At 35.0% G+C, this 20011-nt stretch overlaps 1 protein-coding gene across 1 annotated transcript; it reads left to right on the top strand.

Annotated features, from left to right (window-relative positions):
• The first annotated feature begins 12504 nt into the window (after positions 1-12504).
• LOC122313708 (histone acetyltransferase MCC1-like) lies at positions 12505-17288 on the top strand. Its single transcript, XM_043128894.1, has 6 exons — positions 12505-12844; positions 13654-13875; positions 13962-14106; positions 15805-15904; positions 15984-16212; positions 16992-17288. The coding sequence occupies exons 2-6, from the start codon at positions 13769-13771 to the stop codon at positions 17179-17181; spliced, it is 771 nt and encodes a 256-aa protein (XP_042984828.1). The 5' UTR covers positions 12505-12844; positions 13654-13768; the 3' UTR covers positions 17182-17288.
• The last annotated feature ends 2723 nt before the right edge of the window (positions 17289-20011 follow it).

Genomic DNA, 20011 nt, shown 5'->3' on the forward strand with positions numbered 1-20011 from the left:
CTCTTCACCATCTCTATGTGGCTTTGATGAAAGGCATATGCATTCTTGTAAAAGCATCCACTGGGGATGTATGTTTCCTCACTATCAGAAGTATAGTTCTATAAATGAATTGCATTGCGGATAGCCACTTGAGCTCTAGCCAAATATTTTCTTCAATCTTCTCCGCCCTACTCCTTTTCTTCAATCTTATCAGTGGAAGTTGAGAAATGTGTTGAATTTAGGAAAGACTGCCTCCGCGAGAGAAAATGCGGCTGAAAATTATGCCAAGGTTTTGTGGCTGGCTTGTATATATATATATATATAATATTAGTGCTATATAAGCTGGATGCTTTTTGAACCTGGGCCACCATGTTTTGTTTTGGACAGTGTGTGCATGCGAGAAAAAGCTGAAACATGAATAGTGATATGGTTTTGTGCCTTCTGTAAAAGGAAAAGAAGAAAGATATAGACTATTTTAACCTTTAATTATGTGGATCGAGAGACAACCAAGTTGTGGTTTTAAAAGTTTTTGTCGTCTTCTTGTATAAAAGTGGTGTTTTTGTACCTGAACCAGTTAGCATTTTTCCATTATTGTCAACTCTACTATTATTATAGTACTTTTTTATGTTCAATTATTCTAATCACTATATAAGGAGAGACATCCATTGAACAAATATTTATTTTAGGAAAAACTCTTTTTACGCCCGAGTTGGGTAATCGAGCGCGACTTTTGATAAAAAAAAAAAAAAACTTTTATTTTTTTTAACATTTTTCCTCTTCATTTCATTCTCACTCTCTCTATTAATTTTTTTCTACAAGAAATCTATTTGCACACAGGATGAGAGACCTCTTACGTAACGTCCATCTATATGTAATAATAAAATAGGGTGTTTCATTCATATTCTTCTTCACATCTTCACCATAGAGAACAATGAAGACAAAATGCAGCTTCTTCTTCGCATCTTCTTCTCATCTGAAATACAACTCCTCTCAACCAAGATCACCCAACACCTCACCCTACATTCACCGCCACAGCAGAATGCAAAAACCATTGAGTCACTGCAAGTGAACCCAATGCCATGCACAGACAGAGAACTCATCTCTGCAAACTTCCTCACCAAACTCTCACATGCTCTCTTATTCTCCCTTTCTCATTCTCTAGATCAGAACAATGAAGGCCATCCAGCCTCGATAACAAATTATTCCGTCTACCTTCTTTGTGTTCAAGCAAGAAAACAGAGCATGTGTGCTCTCTAACTCGAAGCCTTGTCGCATATTGATCTCCTTCATGCCAACCCAGACCACCTTCTTCGTGTCCAACTCGTCTACGTTCAACCAACGTCAAAAGATCAACCATCACCATTTCTCTTAGAACCAAAGCAAACCATCTCCACATCGTGACCCTCTCACTGCCAACGTTCACGACAACTCCTTGTATGTTGTTACCTAGCCTCTATCACAACTCCTCACTTTAACAAGGCCAAAAGAAGCAACCACCCACACACAACTGCATCGAGACCGTCGAACCAAAACAACTCCATCATGTCCTATGTTTTAAAAGTGAAAACAGAGCAAGGAGGAATAGTGCAAGCCACCAAGAGCAACCTCCACATCACGACCCCACTACCCAAAGTCTCCCCATGCGCCACCCTCAGCCATGCATAGCCCAGTAGCTCAGTAAGTTTCAATCACTCTCTATCTCTCGGTCTACTTTCTCCCTCTCATCTCTCTCTCTCTCTCTCTCTCTCTCTCTCTCTCTCTCTTCAATAGCCGAGGTATGCTGAGTGGTCGACACTGTCTCTCTCTATCTCTCTCTTCAATAGCCGAGGTATGCTGAGTGGTCGACACTGTGAGCAACCCAGCTCGCCACTAGTTGCCTCTGATCTGCTCCATGCCAACGTCGTCTGCGAGTGAGTGCTCAGCCGCATGGAACCTTTGGTTCTGGTTCCTGCATGGGTATGCCATTTTTGCCGCCGCCCAAGAAGTGTTCTTCACTTCTTTCTCAAATACGAGGTTTTTTTATTTCATTTCCCTCGCATTTTGTGTTTTTTCCCCCTTTTTTATTTTTATTTTAATAATAGCCGATTCTGCAAAAGATACCCAACAGCGGTACTTGTAGCAAAACTGTTTTTTCTACCATCTTTCTTTCTCACATTCTCCCTTCACCCCCAACCACCCAAGCACAGAGTTACCCCTTAAAATCTTGGCCATAGATTTCTAATCCCTTGAATCTGTTGTGGGTTATATTTATTTGTATCTCTTACCGTAAATAATTTTTCTTTGTTTCTTTCGTCTTTCCTCTCTTTTCTTGTTTCCGTTTTAGAGTTGAGGTAGAGAGCAAGCAAGGTTGCAGCAGCGGATTTATATTGTCTGAGTTTGATTTGGTACTTATCGGGGCTCTATTACAACCCTTTGTTATAGCTATTAGTACTCTCCTTGCACCGTTTGCTCTCGTCATCTACTTGCATATGTTTCTCTGCTATTTCAGGCAAACGTTGAATATGGTGCACCATTCCGTTTCGATGCGTTTGAGGTAAAAAAGGACTTGATCTGGAGTGAGGTGTTTTGACACTTTTCATGTAAAGCGATTTTCTTTCCTCTTATTGTTCCTGAGAGTGGTTCTCACTTGATACTTGCAATCTTGAGACAGGTTTTGCTCCAATTTTCAATTTCTTCCCATTTTGATTGTAATTTTCTTGAGGTTTTTGGGTCTTTGAGGGGTTTTATGAGAGATTTTTCTCTTTATTCATTTTAAAAAAAGCATGAATCTAAAAAACTGTTGAACCTAAAGTTTTAAATTTCATGTAATTGTATATTTACACATTGATTTTGATGATAACAAATGAATTCAAATAATAAAGGAGTCTCAATCTCAAGTTGTCTATACAATGGAGTCAAGCACATCAAGAAACCAAAAATGAGCAAGAAGGAAACAAGCTCACATTAAAACTCATAGAGTAATATTGTACATCTCTTAAAAAATTCAAGATTAAGATTAAGGCTCAAAATTAAAATTTTATCATAAAATATTAAAATACATTTTTTACATGTGCATGAATATTTTGACAATTAAATTTAAAAATTTGAAAGATGATTAATTGTCATCTTTCACATGTGCATGCTTTATTTGAATATTTTCAAAAGTAATATATGCCGTTTTTGACTTATACAAAAGGTAGATGATTTTGTTTGAAAATTTTGAAAAGTAAATAGTACTCATTTTTTCATATGCGAAAAATAAAAAGATTAGGTTTGAAATTTTAAAAAAGTGAATGATGTTATCTTTAATAAATGAAAAAGAATAAACTTTTATTTGAATTTTTAAAAAATGAATGGTGTTGTCTTTCATAATTGAAAAATAAGAAGCTTTTATTTTTTGAAAAAGTAAATGATATTATCTTTGACATGTGAATCTTTTTAAATTTGAATATGAAGTCTCATATGCTTATAAATAAATCATTTGAAAGCTTCAAATTCGTAATACCAAGAGCATACAAGATTCATTCAAACTTTCATTCTCTTTTCTCTAAATATTGAGCCTTAATCCTTATTCATTTTGAAATAGCTATAGTTTGCGATGTATTATTCTTATTTCACTCATTGATCGAGGAGTGTTCTTTGATAACCTGCCTACTATCAGCTCTTGTATCCGTAAAAATGTGTGTATAACCCTTGTATGTGTAGAAAGTATTCTATATAGGGAATAGTTGAATCACCACGTGTAAGGTGATTACAACTGTAGAGTGTGTTCTATACGGATTTTTTGTAACGGTGTTGTTCAAATATGTAATAGGTTTCTATCTCCACTTGAAAGAGGTTGAATAGTGAATTTGAGGATTCTCAAAAGGTAGCTTGAGACAAGGACGTAGAAAGTGGGGCCGAACCTCATTAACATACTGAGTTTGCTTCTCTCTTACCTTTACTCTTTATATTTATTACTGTTTCGTATTTTATTTATATTTTATATTGTGTATTTGATTTATAATTGTTAATTTTTAAATATAACTCAATTCATTCCTTCTTTTGTGTTAGTCATTTAGACAACTTGTGAAAACTTCTACATGAAATCTAAAAGAGTCAAACTTCCAATAGAAATAATAAGGAAAGTCAGTATAATCTACTCGAACTAGTTGTGAATTTTTCTTTTTAAATAAATAGCAGCTAACATAATAGTATGATGCCGCGAAGGTTCCTACATATGGTTGTCTATTGAAGAACTGTTTTTTAGTTATTTTGAACAAGTGTTCCCCACCAGTGCACCCACCCCCACCCCACGTGAACACATGTTCCCAGACCCACTCCTACAAATCTCCACTAATTAAAAGAAATATAATAATTATTTTTTTCCCACTTGTGGATGAGCATGCAGGTCTAATGGGCATTGATGTGTCCAAAGAAAATGATCATTGGTGTTGGCTATAATCAACTACCTAACCATGAGCCTTTTGTACTGTTCTTTGACAATTAATGAAAAAAAAAAAAAAGAAATTAAAGAAATATATAGTGATTAGATTAATACATTACTTATCTTTGTTTTTGTTTTTGTTTTTATTTTTTTTTCTAAATGATTATCTGCACCATTTTGTTTTCAAATTATTGGTATTAATTATTTTACTTTTTGTGTATTAAATCAGTAAATATTAATTAATAACACTATAAGGGTAAGCACGTACAAAATATCCTTGAATGCTACAAATAAACATTTCGGTGTTTCAAGCCATACATCAACAAAATATAGCGTATAAGAAATCATGCTCAATTTTTGTTATAAGTAGTTAGATATTTTGTTATGTGAATGTGAAATTTTATTAATCGGTTTAACCCACTATTCAATTTTTTTAACAAAAGTTAAACACTTTAAAATATTAAATAGCATAAAATAAGTAGTGAAAATAATACTCCATTTCTCAATGCATGCACAAATAATATGATTTATTCGTACTAATATATATATATATATATATTATGTCTCTTACAACAATTTTTATTTATAGATGTTGGCTTTTTGAGTTTTAATTTATAGACGTAATGATTGAGAGAAGTTAATGTGCTTTTGATTTTAAGGTCAGTGGGTATCTCTCTTTTATATATATTTTTCAGAAAGAACAAAAAAGGATGGACAATAATTTGATTTCACCGTCTATAATTTGTATTAATTTACCATGTTTTTAATTTTTTGCATTTATATTCTTTACTTTTCTATTGATCGTACACAAACATTAAATTCATATCCCGTAGGAGCATTTGTCATATTTGGAGAACATTGCAATACATACTTTACGAAAAGAATATGTGATTCAACTTGGTACAGACCTTAATTAACTCAAGCAACAACGTCACAAAAAATTAAATGTGCTCTCAATTAATCCCATAGAAAAAGACACAAAATGATCAATTATCTCCCAAACAAGCCAAGTAGTATTTTCATGTGCTGAAAAAATATTTGCATTGTCTATTCTACTTTTGAAAAAATTAAGACTTTAATTTGTCTATGTTACTCAACTCCACAAATTGTATTAAACTATGGTCTATTTTGAATAATTTTTTTTTTGTTTTTTAATTTATCCAAATATGTAATTATTATGCTTCACTAACTTATCATTATCAAAAGATATTTCCTAAAATTTGTTTTTTTTTTATGCATTAAGTTATACATTAATTAATTTTTTTTTTTGTAAAAAATCATTCTATTTTATTAAAGATCTTATCTTACCCAACTAGACAAATATGTTTTGTACGTTATTCTGACCTAGTATATATATATATTGAAATCAACATAACGCTGCTAATATAAAATATCACTCATTACAAAGTTTTTCCTAAAACACCACATTCATAATCTGAATGGGAGATTTCTCCATCCAGATATGCTCTCCTAACAATGAAATAACTAATTTAGCCAATTGATGTGTAGCCAAGTTTGTCTCCCTATAATTGAACGACACTTTCCATCTCAATCTGTACTTCTGTAGTCTTTTAAAATCATGAATCAAAGAATTAGCTTCTGCTGAGCTTTCATGTGAAGAGTTTATTGCATTAACAATTTCTTGGCAGTCTCCTTCAAAGACAACCTTTGAGAAGCCTAGATTAGAATAGAACACTAGTGCTCTTCTCAAAGCCATTGCTTCTGCAACAGTAGGTTGTAATTTAGCAACTATGTTGTAGTACAGTGAAGCTTGGACTTTTTTTCCCTCAGTATCTCTAACAGTCACTCCCAATTATGACTTCTTCAAGTTAGTGTCCATTGTAGCATCCCAATTGATCTTCATATAATCCACATCAGGTTTTCTCCATTTTCTTTGCTCTATTCTTGAACTAGAAGTCTAAATAGAATTGATAGGTTTTTGAGCAAATTTATAGTCTTCCAAGTTCTCCATTGCATTCTATATAACCACATGTGGCTTGTCAAATTTATTATAAAAAATGAATGCATTCCTTATAGTCCAAATATTTCTCATAATACTCACTACACATTCAACCTCCTCAAACTTCAATAGTTCGCTGAATCTTTGCCATAAGTCCTAAGGAAAACTCTTGTATACTGCCTCCAAGTGACCACTCAAAGTGACCGCTAGTTAAATTTTTTTTTTTTTACTTAGTGATTAAGGAATTGATTTTAAGTGTATTAATGTATTTTTAAAAAATATTTAAATCTATTAAAAATGTGAAAAAAAAATTGGGCAACACAGTAGCCCAACTCAAGTCCTAAACATTAGCAGATTTACTCAACCATTTTTTAAGAGGATTAGTCTCCTCTCCCCACACATCACTCGCAGTCGGGTAATATTTATTAAGTATTCTTAAAATATGAATGACACCAAAATTTTATAGACTATATTGAAAAATATGAATGGCCAAAATTATCATTTATGTCATAAGATATTTCTCACTATGACGTGTAGCATGGTATAGGTGATCCAAAAGGAAAATTCTATAGAGTATATCTTCATCTTACTCTGATCTTATTGTGTTAATAAGGTAATAATTTCTATCAACTTGTAGATTTTTTTTAAATATTAAAAAATGTGATTGACGCAATGATCTCCAAGTTGTATCTATTACTAGCTGTACAAAAATAAACTAGGATTCCTACAAATATTTCTTTCCTAGATTAGTTTGTAAATATTTCTTTCCTAGATTAGTTATTTTTTTCCTAGTTCTATACATTGGCTACACCAATTGGAAGGAAAAAAAAAGAAGTATGGAAGCCTTTCCTCCTAAAACCTTTTGTTCTCTGATTGTTTTCTGACTTGGTATCAGAGTAACACTCGTAACATATTACCATCTAAATTCTCATCTATTTTTTGCATCATGGCCCACAACAAACCTGAATCCTCACTTGAATCATTTGCACCAATTATACATGTTTAATCAGAAAACTCTGGTTTCAAAGCTGACATCATTCTTACCAAAACCAACTATGATGTATGGTCCCAAATCTTCGAGATGCATATTGCAGGATGTGAGAGGTTTGAGTATATTATGGGCAAAACCTCTCAACTAAAAGTTAACGATGCTTCTTATTATGGTTATCTCATTGAGATTTTCCAAGAACTGGATCACTGCGATAAGATTGTAATGAAAGATCACAATGATTATCTAGCATATCAAAAATCAGTTGAATGATTGCATGTGCACATCTTCTTGAAAGAACTAGATGTAGAGTTTGAACCAATTCGAGGTGAGATTCTCAAGAAGGACCCAGTATTGGATTTTGAAGAAACCTATGCATATGTATGTCATGATGCTATTTGCAAAACAACGCTGAATGGAGAACCCGATCACCTGGAGTCAACTGCCATGGTGGCTTGCCGATCCAAGCCCCAATAATAGTGAACTAATTCTAAACCTGAGTAAGCATCTGACCTACCAAATCATACTGCAGACTAAAATCAATCATCTAGATCACAGAACCATAGATATGAAGTAGGAACTGCACGACCAGAATGCTTGTGGTGAAACTGGACATACTAAGTCAAGGTGCTATGAGTTGATTGGGTATCCAGAGTGGTGGGATCCTACCAAGGCACCCAGCAAACAAAATTAAAAAAAAAAAAAAAATCACCATGCCTCTATTGTTGTGGCCAAACCTTCGAACAACACTCTTGGGGAAGCCTCATCTTTGATTGCTACTTTAGGTAACCTAGGTAAGGCTCTTAATGTTTCTACACCTAATAGTAATAATGCATGGATAATTTCTTCAGGTGCTACAGATCACATGGCTTTTGACATTCACCACATTTAGTCTATGAAACCATCCAAACAACCTATAGTGTCTACAACTAATGGTATTTCCTCTCCCGCGATTGGAAAATGTTCAATTACTCTTACAAAAGATTTAAATTTGGATTCAGTTCTAGTCATCCCTTCCCTCAACTCTAATTTATTGTATGTTGCTAAATTACCTGCACTTTGCATTGTATAGTGATTTCTTGGCCTAATCTTTGTGTTTTTAAGGACATCCAGACTCGAAAGACAATTGGTTATGGTACTAGAAGGGAGAAGCTCTATTATCTTGATCTGACACCGACAAGTTCAAATTAGTTAGTTGAAGCTTTCACGGTTGATAGGTCTGACAAACATCAGAATTCAGAAATTTTGTTGTGGCACAAGTACTTAGGCCATGCTTCTTTTGGACATTTTAAAAAATTGTTTACAAATTTTTTTTCTCAATTGACTGATACAGATTTTAAGTGTGACATTTGTGACTGGCTAAAAGCCATTGTATTTCATTTTGAACAAGTATGAATAAAAGTCCAGTACATTTTTGTGGTTGTTCATTTTGATGTAGGGGTCCAACAAAGACTTCTTTTTTTAATGGTGCACGTTGGTTTATTTTTTCATTTATTGATGATAACATTCGTATAACTTGGGTTTGTTTAATGAAATCAAAAAATGAAGTTAGTTCTCTATTTCATAAATTTCATAGGATGATAGCTACTCAGTATCAATCTCATATACAATGCTTCGCATTGATAATTGGAGAATTTGTTAATCAAGACTTGAAACAATATTTGAGTTTACATGGCATTGCTCATCAGATGACTTGCTCCTACTCCTCTCAACAAAATGGGATTGCAAAGCGCAAGAATCGTCATCTCCTTGAAGTTTTACGTGCTTCATTGTTTGGGGCTCACATACCCACTAGTTATTAGGGCGAAGCCATCACCGTAGCACCCTACCTTATCAATTGTGTCTCTTCCAGTTCATTGCAGTTCTAGACCCCTTTTAACTTTATTCATGCAACTATAAGTGCTCCTAATATGCTGAATTTGTCACCTAGGGTATTTGGATGTGTTGCCTTTGTGCATCTTTACAAACCCTTGAGAAATAAGTTGCAACCCCGAGCTCTCCAGTACATATTTGTTGGCTCTGCCTCACATCAGAAAGGCTATCGGTGTTATCACCCCCTTCTCAAAAGATATATGTTACTCTTGACGTTATCTTTGACGAGGATGACATGTATTACTCTGTCCCCAAGTCTTCACTTCAAGGGGAGAGTAGGAATGAATTGCAAAACTCTTTGGACAACTTGGATTCTATAAGTTGTGACAGCTTGGATAACAATGGAGAATGCCCATATGAGGTGAATGGGCACATTTTTCACGATGAGAATAGATAAAATCATATGAAAGTGGTACCTCCACCATCTCCATCATTGGTATTGTCGATGTCACCAGTATCTCAATCGCCACAAGTACAAACTTCCCCACCTCAATTTGTACCATTTAACCAATTGCTTTCTCAAGTCGAGTCCATTTTTGAGTCTCAGGTAAATTCTAAACCCCACTTAAAAGTGCTACCCAATCGAGTCATAAAAGGAATGCCTAAAGTAAATTATGAACCTCTTCTTAACTCCAAACCTAGGTAGGTATCCCATGAGTAACTTTGTGTCTTACCATAATCTATCAAAGAAGAGTAGATCATTTGCGAATCAATTATTTGTTGTATCTATTCCTAATAGTGAACAGGAGGCCTTAAGAGATCCTAGGTGGAAGGAAGTAATGAACAAAGAAATGAAGTCACTCCAAAAGAACTCAACATGGGAAGTTATTGATTTACTTTAAGGGAAGAAACCCATTGGATGTAGGTGGGTCTTCCCTATTAAATACAAAGCTGACGGAACCATTGAACAATTCAAAGTCAAAATTGTTGCAAATAGTATACTCAAACTTACGAAAATTGATTATCTAGAGACATTTGCACTAACGGTGAAAATTAATTATGTTCATATTCAGCTATCTCTGGCCTTGAACCTTTACTAGCCTTTGTACCAGTTTGATGTGAAGAATGCATTTCTGCATAGAGATCTCCAAGAAGAAGTATATATGGAGTTACCTCTTGGACGTAATATGCAAGCTGAAAGAAGCAAATAGGTTTGTATATTGAGGAAGTTCCTATATGGTTTGAAGCAATCCACTAGAGCTTGCTTTGGAAGGTTCATGAGTTCTATAAAAGCATTTGAATACATGCAAAGTAATTCGGATCATACTCTCTTCTTGAAGCATAATAAAGAAAGGTCACTACTCTTATTGGGCACGTTGATGATATGACAGTGACTGGAAATGATTTGGAAGAAAAGAAGGCATTACAGAATCATTTTGCCCACTAGTTTGAAATGAAAGATCTTGGTCCGTTGAAGTATTTCCTAGGAATCGCAGTGTCAAAATTAAAGAAAGGTATTTTCTTGTCTCAACAGAAATAAGCCTTAGATAATGTTGAAAGAAACTGGTATGTTAGCTTGTAGTCCGGTTAGCACTTATATGGAAGAGAATTTGAAACTAGGTATGGATCCAAATCAAGTTCTTGCTAACAAGGAATGTTGTCAAAGACTAGCGGGGAGATTAGTGTATCTTGCACATACTAAGCCTGATTTGGCTTATGTGCTAAGTGTTGTCAGTCAATCCATGCACTCTCCTAGTGAAGAACATACGAATGTCATCATTTGTATCTTGCGTTACTTGAAATTGTCCCTTGGAAAGGGAATTATGTTTACAAAAGAAGCAAATTTGGATATTGAAGGTTATACCGATGCAGATTGGGCTGGGTCAATCAACGATAGACATTCTATGTCCAGATATTTCACATTTGTAAGTGGGAATCCAGTTACTTGGCAAAGTAAAAAACATGATGTAGTAGCTAGATCTAGTGTTGAGGTAAAATACAAGGGAATGGCTAAGGGAGTATGTGAATTACCGTGGATCAGAAATCCAATGAAAGATTTACATATCGAGTAGACCACTCCTATGAGGTTGATCTGAGATAACAATGCATCATGTGATATTGACCATAATCTAGTTCAACATGATTGAACTAAACATGTTGAGATTGATATACACTTTATCAAGGAGAAATTAGAAGCAAGGCTCATTGAAGTGCCTCATGTTCGATCTCAACACCAGTTTGCTTATATGCTCACAAAGGTAGTATTAAGACAATTGTTTAATAGTTATCTCGACAAGTTGGGCATGTGCGATATCTATGCATCAACTTGAGAGAAGGTGTTAACGATTGGCGTATTTGTCTCCAAGCTGTATCTATTACTAGCTGTATAAAAATAAACTAGGATTCATACAAATATTTATTTCCTAGATTAGTATGTAAATATTTTTTTTTAGATTAGTTATTTTTTTTTCTAATTCTTTACATTGGTTATTTATGTCCACCGATTGGAAGAGAAAAGAAAGTATTAAAGCCTTTCCCCTAAGAGAGTTGCTACGCATCCGCAACTGTACGGATGCACACCGCACACACTTTGTATTTTTTATTTCTTTTAATTGTTAGACTCCTCTCTCTCATCTACGTCTCTCTCTCATCAAGCTCTCACTCATTAGGTCTCTCTCTCCTTAAGCTTTTTCTCTCTCTTCGACCCCTCTCTCTCTTTCTCTCCTCAAGCTCTCTCTCTCATCAAGTTTTTTCTCTCTCTTGGACCTCTCTCTCTCCTCAAGCTCTCTCTCATCAGCTCTCTCTCTCATCAAACTTTCTCTCTCAGCAAATCCCTCTCTCTATGCGACCTCTCTCTCTCCTCAAGCTCTCTCTCTCATCAAGCTTTTTTTCTCTCCTCAAGCTCTCTCTCATCAAATCCCTCTCTCTCTATGCGACCTCTCTCTCTCCTCAAGCTCTCTCTCTCATCAAGATTTTTCTCTCTCTTCGACCTCTCTCTCTCCTCATGGTTTGGAGATGATAAGCACGACGAGGACGAGGGTGAGAGGGGGAGAGTGCACTGAACGACGATCGGAGAGAGAGGGGGGATACGATCAGTAGAGAGGAGGCGACGAGCTCGAACCCTAATTCTGCATCTAAAAGTCAAATGTGAAAATCCAAAAGGAGGGAATCGAAAAGCTAAGGAGATTTTCGTCATTAAGCTAGTGCCACGTGTGATGTGCATTGACTGATCCCAAATAAGGATTGCTCCCAATAATATTTCTTCCCCTAAAATCTTTTGTTGTTTGCTTAACTATTGTTTTCAGACTAAAAATATATAAATTTAATAAAAATATAATATTTATAATCACAGAGTCTGCAAGCCGCATGCCGCATTTTATACGAATAAGATAAGATTGGAACTGTAGTTGGTAGGAATCAAGGATTGCTCGATCCGAAATTATCAAACAATGAACCAATCCACCGAAGCAAAGTACAAAAAAGATTCCAATTTCTACATTTAAAACGCAACACAATTGAAGTCCACCGAGTTCCCAATAAACTAGAAAAGGATGCTTGTGAAAGATTGGAACGGACAAACGAAACCCCGACATTTCCGTTCCTGTTTCTCTGCTCTAAACTTGCAAGGCAACAACATCTGATCCTTCCTTTTCTGTCTTTCCGGATCCTCTCTCTTCTTCTTTGAGCCAGTCGCAATGAGGTAAGTGCGTCTGATTCAGTTTTTCCCTTGGGTCTCATCTGGGTTTCTGTTTTTTCATTTAATTTGGTGCTTGATGATGTTTTTGTATACGGTCCTAGTTTATGACGCTATGTAATTTTAATGCCGCGTGCTTTCGATGAAAAGTTGTACCATTTAACCTTGAATTCGTATGGTTTGTAGTGCGCGCTCTCTCTCTGTCTCTCTGTCTCTGTGGGGTTATTTTAATGCATCTTATACCTGAAAATCTAGATTGAAATGTTTGATATGGTTTACTCAAGTTCAAGAAATTAGGGTCTTTATTGGGAAAAGAAGATTGCTTTTTTGTATTTCCTGTACCCTATGGGTGTGAATCCTTAAGAATGTTACGGAAGGTTTATGCTTGACTGTTATTTTGGCCGTGAGCTGGATCAATTTGGTTTTATATAGAATCAATGATGGCTTAAATGTTGCTTCAGATTGTAGAAACCTAGACTTGCTCATCTATTTAAAAGCTGTATTTGTTTTTTATTTTTATTTTTTGGGGAAGAAGAGGGGGGGGGGGGGGGGGGGGGGGATTGGGCAAGGTCTATGCGCGATCAAATTTACTATGCATAGGTTCAGCAAGAATGAGATCATAAAACGGCAATCATTATTGATTCTAGGCGTGCTGCCTTCTGTTGGCAGAGTGAAGACACTGATTTTTGTCCGTTCAGAAATTATTTTTATTTGTTGCCTTAACTTATCAAAATTTTTTTTATCTGTTGCCTTTATTTGTGTGCATATGATTTGTAATCTTAAGTAAGTAATGAAAAGCGTAATTTCTCTTACAGTTTTCTGCTGCTGCTGCATGGCCTTTGTGGCTGATCTGGCATAAATGGAAGAATTTTGTGGATCAATTCTTTGTGTATATCAGATCTTTGCTGGGGATTAACCACACAATCTTCGATGGGAAACCGAAAACTGTCTCACCATCCAACTATATGCTATAGGCCTATACGACCCTCTGACCTTGAGATTTTACAGCGAATCCATGGTGATTTGTTTCCCATCAGGTATATGCTCTCATCTGATACCCTTAGATGGCTATAGACTTTAGGACGATGTAATTACTTCTTCATAACATGGTGCTAATCTTCAGGTATGAGTTTGATTTCTTCCAAAATGTTGTTAATGGACGTGAAATTGTATCGTGGGCTGCTGTTGACCGTAGTCGGCCAAATGGTCAGAGTGATGATCTTGTTGGATTTGTAACTGCTCGAATTGTTCTTGCAAGAGAAAGTGAGGTGACTGCTCCACATTTTCTATCCCACAATTTATTAAACTCTCATGCCTCATGTCTTTTTTCCATTCATCCTCCTTTCCCAAGGTGTGGTTTAATTTTAAGGTCTTTGATAAAACTTCTGGAACATAATGGTGTGGATCCATTCTAGAAGAAGACAAAGTTGAGGTCAGTTCATTTAGAAAAAGGTTCCCTAATAGTGGCGTTCTTTGTGTGGACGTTGGTTTTAGAGAAGATTGCAATACCCCATATTGAGTGTAGAAAGGTGGTGAATGAGGCCTCACATTGTTTGGGAAAGATAATTTCTTGCCCTTTATAATGATTCCATGGGGCTCCATTGCAACATTGACTAGTCCTTTTGGAATATGGTCTATATGTGGCTTGAGCCTTTTTTGGATTGTTACAAATGGTATTAGAGCCAATTCCAATTAAAGGTGTGGAACTTGAGCTGTGGCACTTATGATGGAATGACTTGGTGAAGATGTCAGAAAATTAAGGGGAGAGATTGTAACATCTCATATTAAGTATAAGAAAGTGGTGAATTAGATTTCACATTGTTTGGGAAGAAGTTTTTGCCCTTAATAATGGTTCCAAGGGCTCCAATTACAACACTGACTAGTCTTTTAAGAGTATAGGCCCAAATGTGGCTTGAGCCTTTTTTGGGTCATTACAAATATCCTAATAATGGATGAAGAGGCACATATATGGTGATGGATTGATTTTTTATGTGCAAGCTGTGTGGGGAAATTATTGGTCTCTTGTTGCTTCACTATGAAGCGGTTGGGGCCTTGTGGGTGGCTATCTTCTGACTTCTTGGGATACAATGGGTGCCACTTGGAGTGGTGGAGATAATGGTGGCTTGGGGAGCTATACTGGGTTGAAACATGGAGATAGACATTGGGAAGAGGGCTGCTTTTTGCTTAACATAGAGTATTTGGAAGGCTGCCAGAGTCAAGACAATCATACTTAAATTTTTGCATGAATGGACTACGGTCCACAACAGTACCCACTTTGCTTCTTTTGTAGACTCTGCAAACCCTTGCTACCCTACCCATTAAAATAGATGTTCTCCTTTGTATTAAAAAAAAAAAAGAAAAAATCCTTTGTGTACTTGGGTCATGCCTCTAATGCTTAAAAAATAAATAAATAAATAAATGTGATATCCTTACATATAAAAAGACTCCCGAGACAGCACTTTCTGTGGTTACTCTTTAAGCCCAATTACTGGATCTTTGGCTCATGTTTAGTCTTGCAGAAGCTACCACGAGATATTCCGTAAGGAGATTATTGATTCCAAAAATTCCTATCGGATTTGATTGAAGGCCCTTATTGAGATTCTCTATAAATACCTCCTTTTAACCAACCATGGTGTTTACTATGTAAATTAAAGGGCTTAGAATCATTTGAATTTTGTAATCTTGCATCATTTTGACTTTTTGACAGATAATTACTATTATTATTGTTGTTCGTGTGTTTTAATTGCAAACCACATTTACAGAAGGTATGGTGCTTATAAAGGTTTGTTCTTTATTCAAGATTTTACAAAAATCTGAGACTAATTTTTTCCAATTATTGTTTTTTTACTTATCAGGAAAAAGGGGAAATCAAAACAAAAAACAAAATTAACCTCTTGCTGATGATGTTTTTGTCTTTGTTTTTTCTTGTTTCTCATAATTCATTTCGACCAACATTGGCCTTGTAGATAGTGGATATGCTCAGATACGACTCATCGAAATCAGATCAAACTTTAGTCTACATTCTGACACTGGGAGTGGTAGAATCCTATAGACATTGTGGCATAGGTAGGAGTCTGGTTTCCATTTGATATATAACTTCTGAAACTCCTCACATGCCCCAGAACTGATTCCTGATGATTTGCAGCGTCTTCATTAATTCGGAAGGTCATAAAATATGCCTCAAGTATCCCAACTTGCCGTGCAGTGTACTTGCACGTCATTTCTTACAATAATCCTGCAATACATTTGTATGAGAAAATGTCATTCAAGTGTTTAAGGAGGTTGCAAGGTTTCTACTTGATCAACAGTCAGCATTATGACTCATACTTGTTTGTGTACTATGTAAATGGTGGTTCTTCTCCTTGCTCACCACTGTAAGTACAAAACGTCCTTTATCCTTGATTTGGTCAGTGTATCCCACATATTGCTGGGAATGGTATCTCCATCTCAATTAAATGTGAAATTGGTTCCAGAAGTTGTCCTTAACGGGTGGCATAAAACTCTTGAACATTAGAAACTGTCTTCAATATAAACAACTATTAATTAAATACATTTGCTACATGGTAAATGATGAAACAGGCATACAATTATTTGGTATTATTGTTTTGTTATTAATCATTATCTAGATCTCAACTGGTATTAACTATAGAAGAAAAAGATTTCGACTGGTACTATAGTCGATGCAACAAGTACAATAAGATAAGCCTCTGTATTTCAAGCAGTAAAATCTTATGATTGAATGTCAGTGATTAATCTTGTAATTAATAATAGCAAGACTAATCTCCACTCCTGGAACTAAGAGGTGAGCAGCCTTCTGGTTTTGTCTTGAAAGTATGAAAACCGACATGCACCTTCTGAATAACGGTGGCTAGTCAAAAGTTACCTGTATCACCACAATTCATCCAAATTAGTATTTATCAGGTTCTTTTTGAAAAATCTTGTTCTATATTGCCAACTCTCTCACTTGTTTTTCTTGACATGAGAATTGCATTAGATGCTACTGGGTATACTTGTTATTAGCTAGTTTGATGTTTTTTATGGCATTGTCAACCAATCATGTATAATTAGTATCGCCTCTTTTGGCGTTGTTCTTTCATGCAAATAAACTTATCCTTCAGAGAACAGTAACTTTCTTTTTTTCTCCATCTTGCAGAGAGCTTGTTACGATCATGGTAGGTTACATTAGGACTGGTTTTAAGACAGTAGCTGCAAAGATATGCAAGAATGAAGAAGATGGGAAGGTCCCAAAACGGCCGAAATGTAAAGAAACCATTTCTCTTGTATCGACAACCCAAAACAATAGAAGTTTGACAGCTGAATGTTCTGGTCATGAGTGTGTTTGATCTGTTTACTCCCATAAAATGATGTATACCTTTACTTATTCTGAAAGCCATGAAATAGTCCCGGAACTTTTTATACTGAAAAAAACTCATGAAATGTTTCAGTCTCATGTTGTTCTTTCAATCTCTTGATAATTTACACAGAATTCTTAGTTTTAGCATTTCTGACTTCTGAAAATACCCAGTTTCATGATTGCTGGAAATGGAAATAAAGGGTAGAGCCAGCTTAGGATTTGCAAATCAAATCTTACTGTATTGTTGAATTTTGTGGCATAAAAGATTTTGACTTGTAAATACAGTTTTTCTCTCACATGTTAACCGATCTATAAAAATTTGAGTTTTGCTACATATAAGTGCAGTTGCGCACTAATTTGTGTACCAACACTAATTTATTCATACTTAATGTTGAACTCAAGGTTTCAAGTTTCATGTGATTATAAATCTACACATGAATTTTGATGATAACAAATGAATTCAAAGAATAAAGAAGTCTCAAGCTCAAGTTGTCTACACAATGGAGTCAAGCACATCAAGGAAACAAGCATGAGCAAGAAGGGAACAAGTTCACATTAAAATTATAGAGTAATGTTATAAATCTCTTCAAAATTTGAAATTAGGATTAATGCTCAAAATTAATATTTTATCATAAAGCATTAAAATACATTTTCCACATGTGCATGAATATTTTTGAAAATTAAATTTGAAAATTTTGAAAGATGATTGATTGTCATCTTTTGCATGTGCATGCCTTGATTAAAGGGTTGAACTTTGAAAATATTAAAGATGATTGATTGTCATCTTTCACATGTGCATATTTTATTTGAATATTTTCAAAAGTGATTGATGCTTTTTTAGACTTATACAAAAAGTAAAAGATTAGGTTTGAATTTTTTGAAAATGAAAGTGTGCTCATTTTGTCATATGTCAAAAGTAAAAGGTTAGGTTTGATTTTTTTGAAAAAGTGAATGATGTTGTCTTTGACAATTGAAAAAGAAGAACCTTTTATTTGAATTCTTTGAAAAAGTGAATGATGTTGTCTTTGACATGTGAATCTTTTTAAATTTGAATATGAAGTCTCATATGCCTATAAATAGATCAATTGAGAGCTTCACATTCACAACACCAAGAGCATACAACATTCATTCAAAACTTTCATTCTCTCTTCTCTAAGCATTGAGCCTTAATCATTGTTCATTTTGAGAGATATAGTTGCGCTGTATTGTTCTTATTTCACTCATTGAGGAGTGTTTTCTGATAACCTACCCACTATCAGCTCTTGTATCAGAAAAAGGGTGTGTATAACCCTTGTGTGTGTAGAAAGTATTCTACACGGGAAATAGTTGAATCACCACGTGTAAGGTGATTGCAAGTGTAGAGGGTGTTCTACACGGATCCTTTGTAGCGGTATTGTTCAAAGGTATAATAGGTTTCTATCTCCACCTGAAAGAGGTTGAATAGTGAATTTGGGAATCCTCAAAGGGTAGCTTGAGGCGAGGACGTAGGCAGTGGGGCCGAACCTCGTTAACATACTGATTTTGCTTCTCTCTTACCCTTACTCTTTATATTTATTGTTATTTTATATTTTGTTTATATTTTATATTATATATTTGATTTATAATTGTTATTTTTTTTATACAACTCAATTCACCCCCCTCTTGTGTTAGTCATCTGGGCAACAATTGGTATCAGAGTTAAGAGCTCTATTATAAGATTAACTATCTTTTAAGTTAAGATCTTATGGCTAACATTGCAGCTTCATTTGGTGAAGGTCAATTTAGCAGTCGGCCTCCACTCTTTTGTGGAGATAATTACTCATTCTGGAAAGTTAGAATGAGAATATTTCTTCAAGCTCAAGGTAGAGAAATCTGGAAATGTATTGTAAATGGACCTTATATTCCAACAAAAGTGGTTGATGGAGTAAAGGTCAAAAAGGAAGAAGAAGAGTTTGATCGTGAAGACGATAGATTTTATACTTTAAATTTAACTGCTATGAATTTATTATATAATGCTCTTAATGGAAATGAGTTTAATAGAATAATAAATTGCGCTACGGCAAAGGAAATTTGGAATAACTTGGAAGTAACTTATGAAGGAACTTCGCAAGTAAAGGAATCAAAAATTTATATTCTTACTCATGAATATGAAATGTTTAAGATGAATGATGATGAATCTATTTCTAGTATGCACACTCGTTTTACTAACATCATAAACAGTTTGACAGCTCTTGGCAAAGTTTATTCCAAGGTGGAGATAGTAAGAAAAATTCTCAACTCTTTACCAAAACGTTGGGAATCAAAAGTTACAGCGATTCTTGAAGCTAGAGACCTCAAGAAGCTCGAAGTCAATGAACTCATCGGGTCACTTATCACCCATGAGTACACATTGAAAAAAGGAGAAGAAAAAGGAAAGTCAAAGAAGAGCTTAGCACTTAAAGTTGTTCCTCATGAAAGTGAAAGTGATGAAGATGAGGAAAATGACGATAAAGATGAAGAAGTTGCGATGATAACAAGAAGAATTCAGAGGTTCTTGAAGAAAAATAGAACTCCTCCGAGGAAATCTTTCAAAAAGTTTTCCAAGAAAGATTCAGGTAAAAACGATACTTTAATTTATTATAAATGCAATAAACCTGGTCATACCAAGCCAGATTGTCCTCTGCTAAAGAAAGATCGAAACAAGGGCAAGAAAGCAATGAAAGCTACATGGGATGATGATTCAAGTAGCTCAGATAGTGAAGCAAGTAATGAAGAATCAGCAAATCTTTGTCTTATGGCTAAAGATGACAATGAGGTAACAAATCTTGATAATATTGAAAATCTTTCATATGAAGAATTGC

This window comes from Carya illinoinensis, chromosome 6 (genome assembly GCF_018687715.1).
Source record: "Carya illinoinensis cultivar Pawnee chromosome 6, C.illinoinensisPawnee_v1, whole genome shotgun sequence".
NCBI lineage: Eukaryota > Viridiplantae > Streptophyta > Magnoliopsida > Fagales > Juglandaceae > Carya > Carya illinoinensis.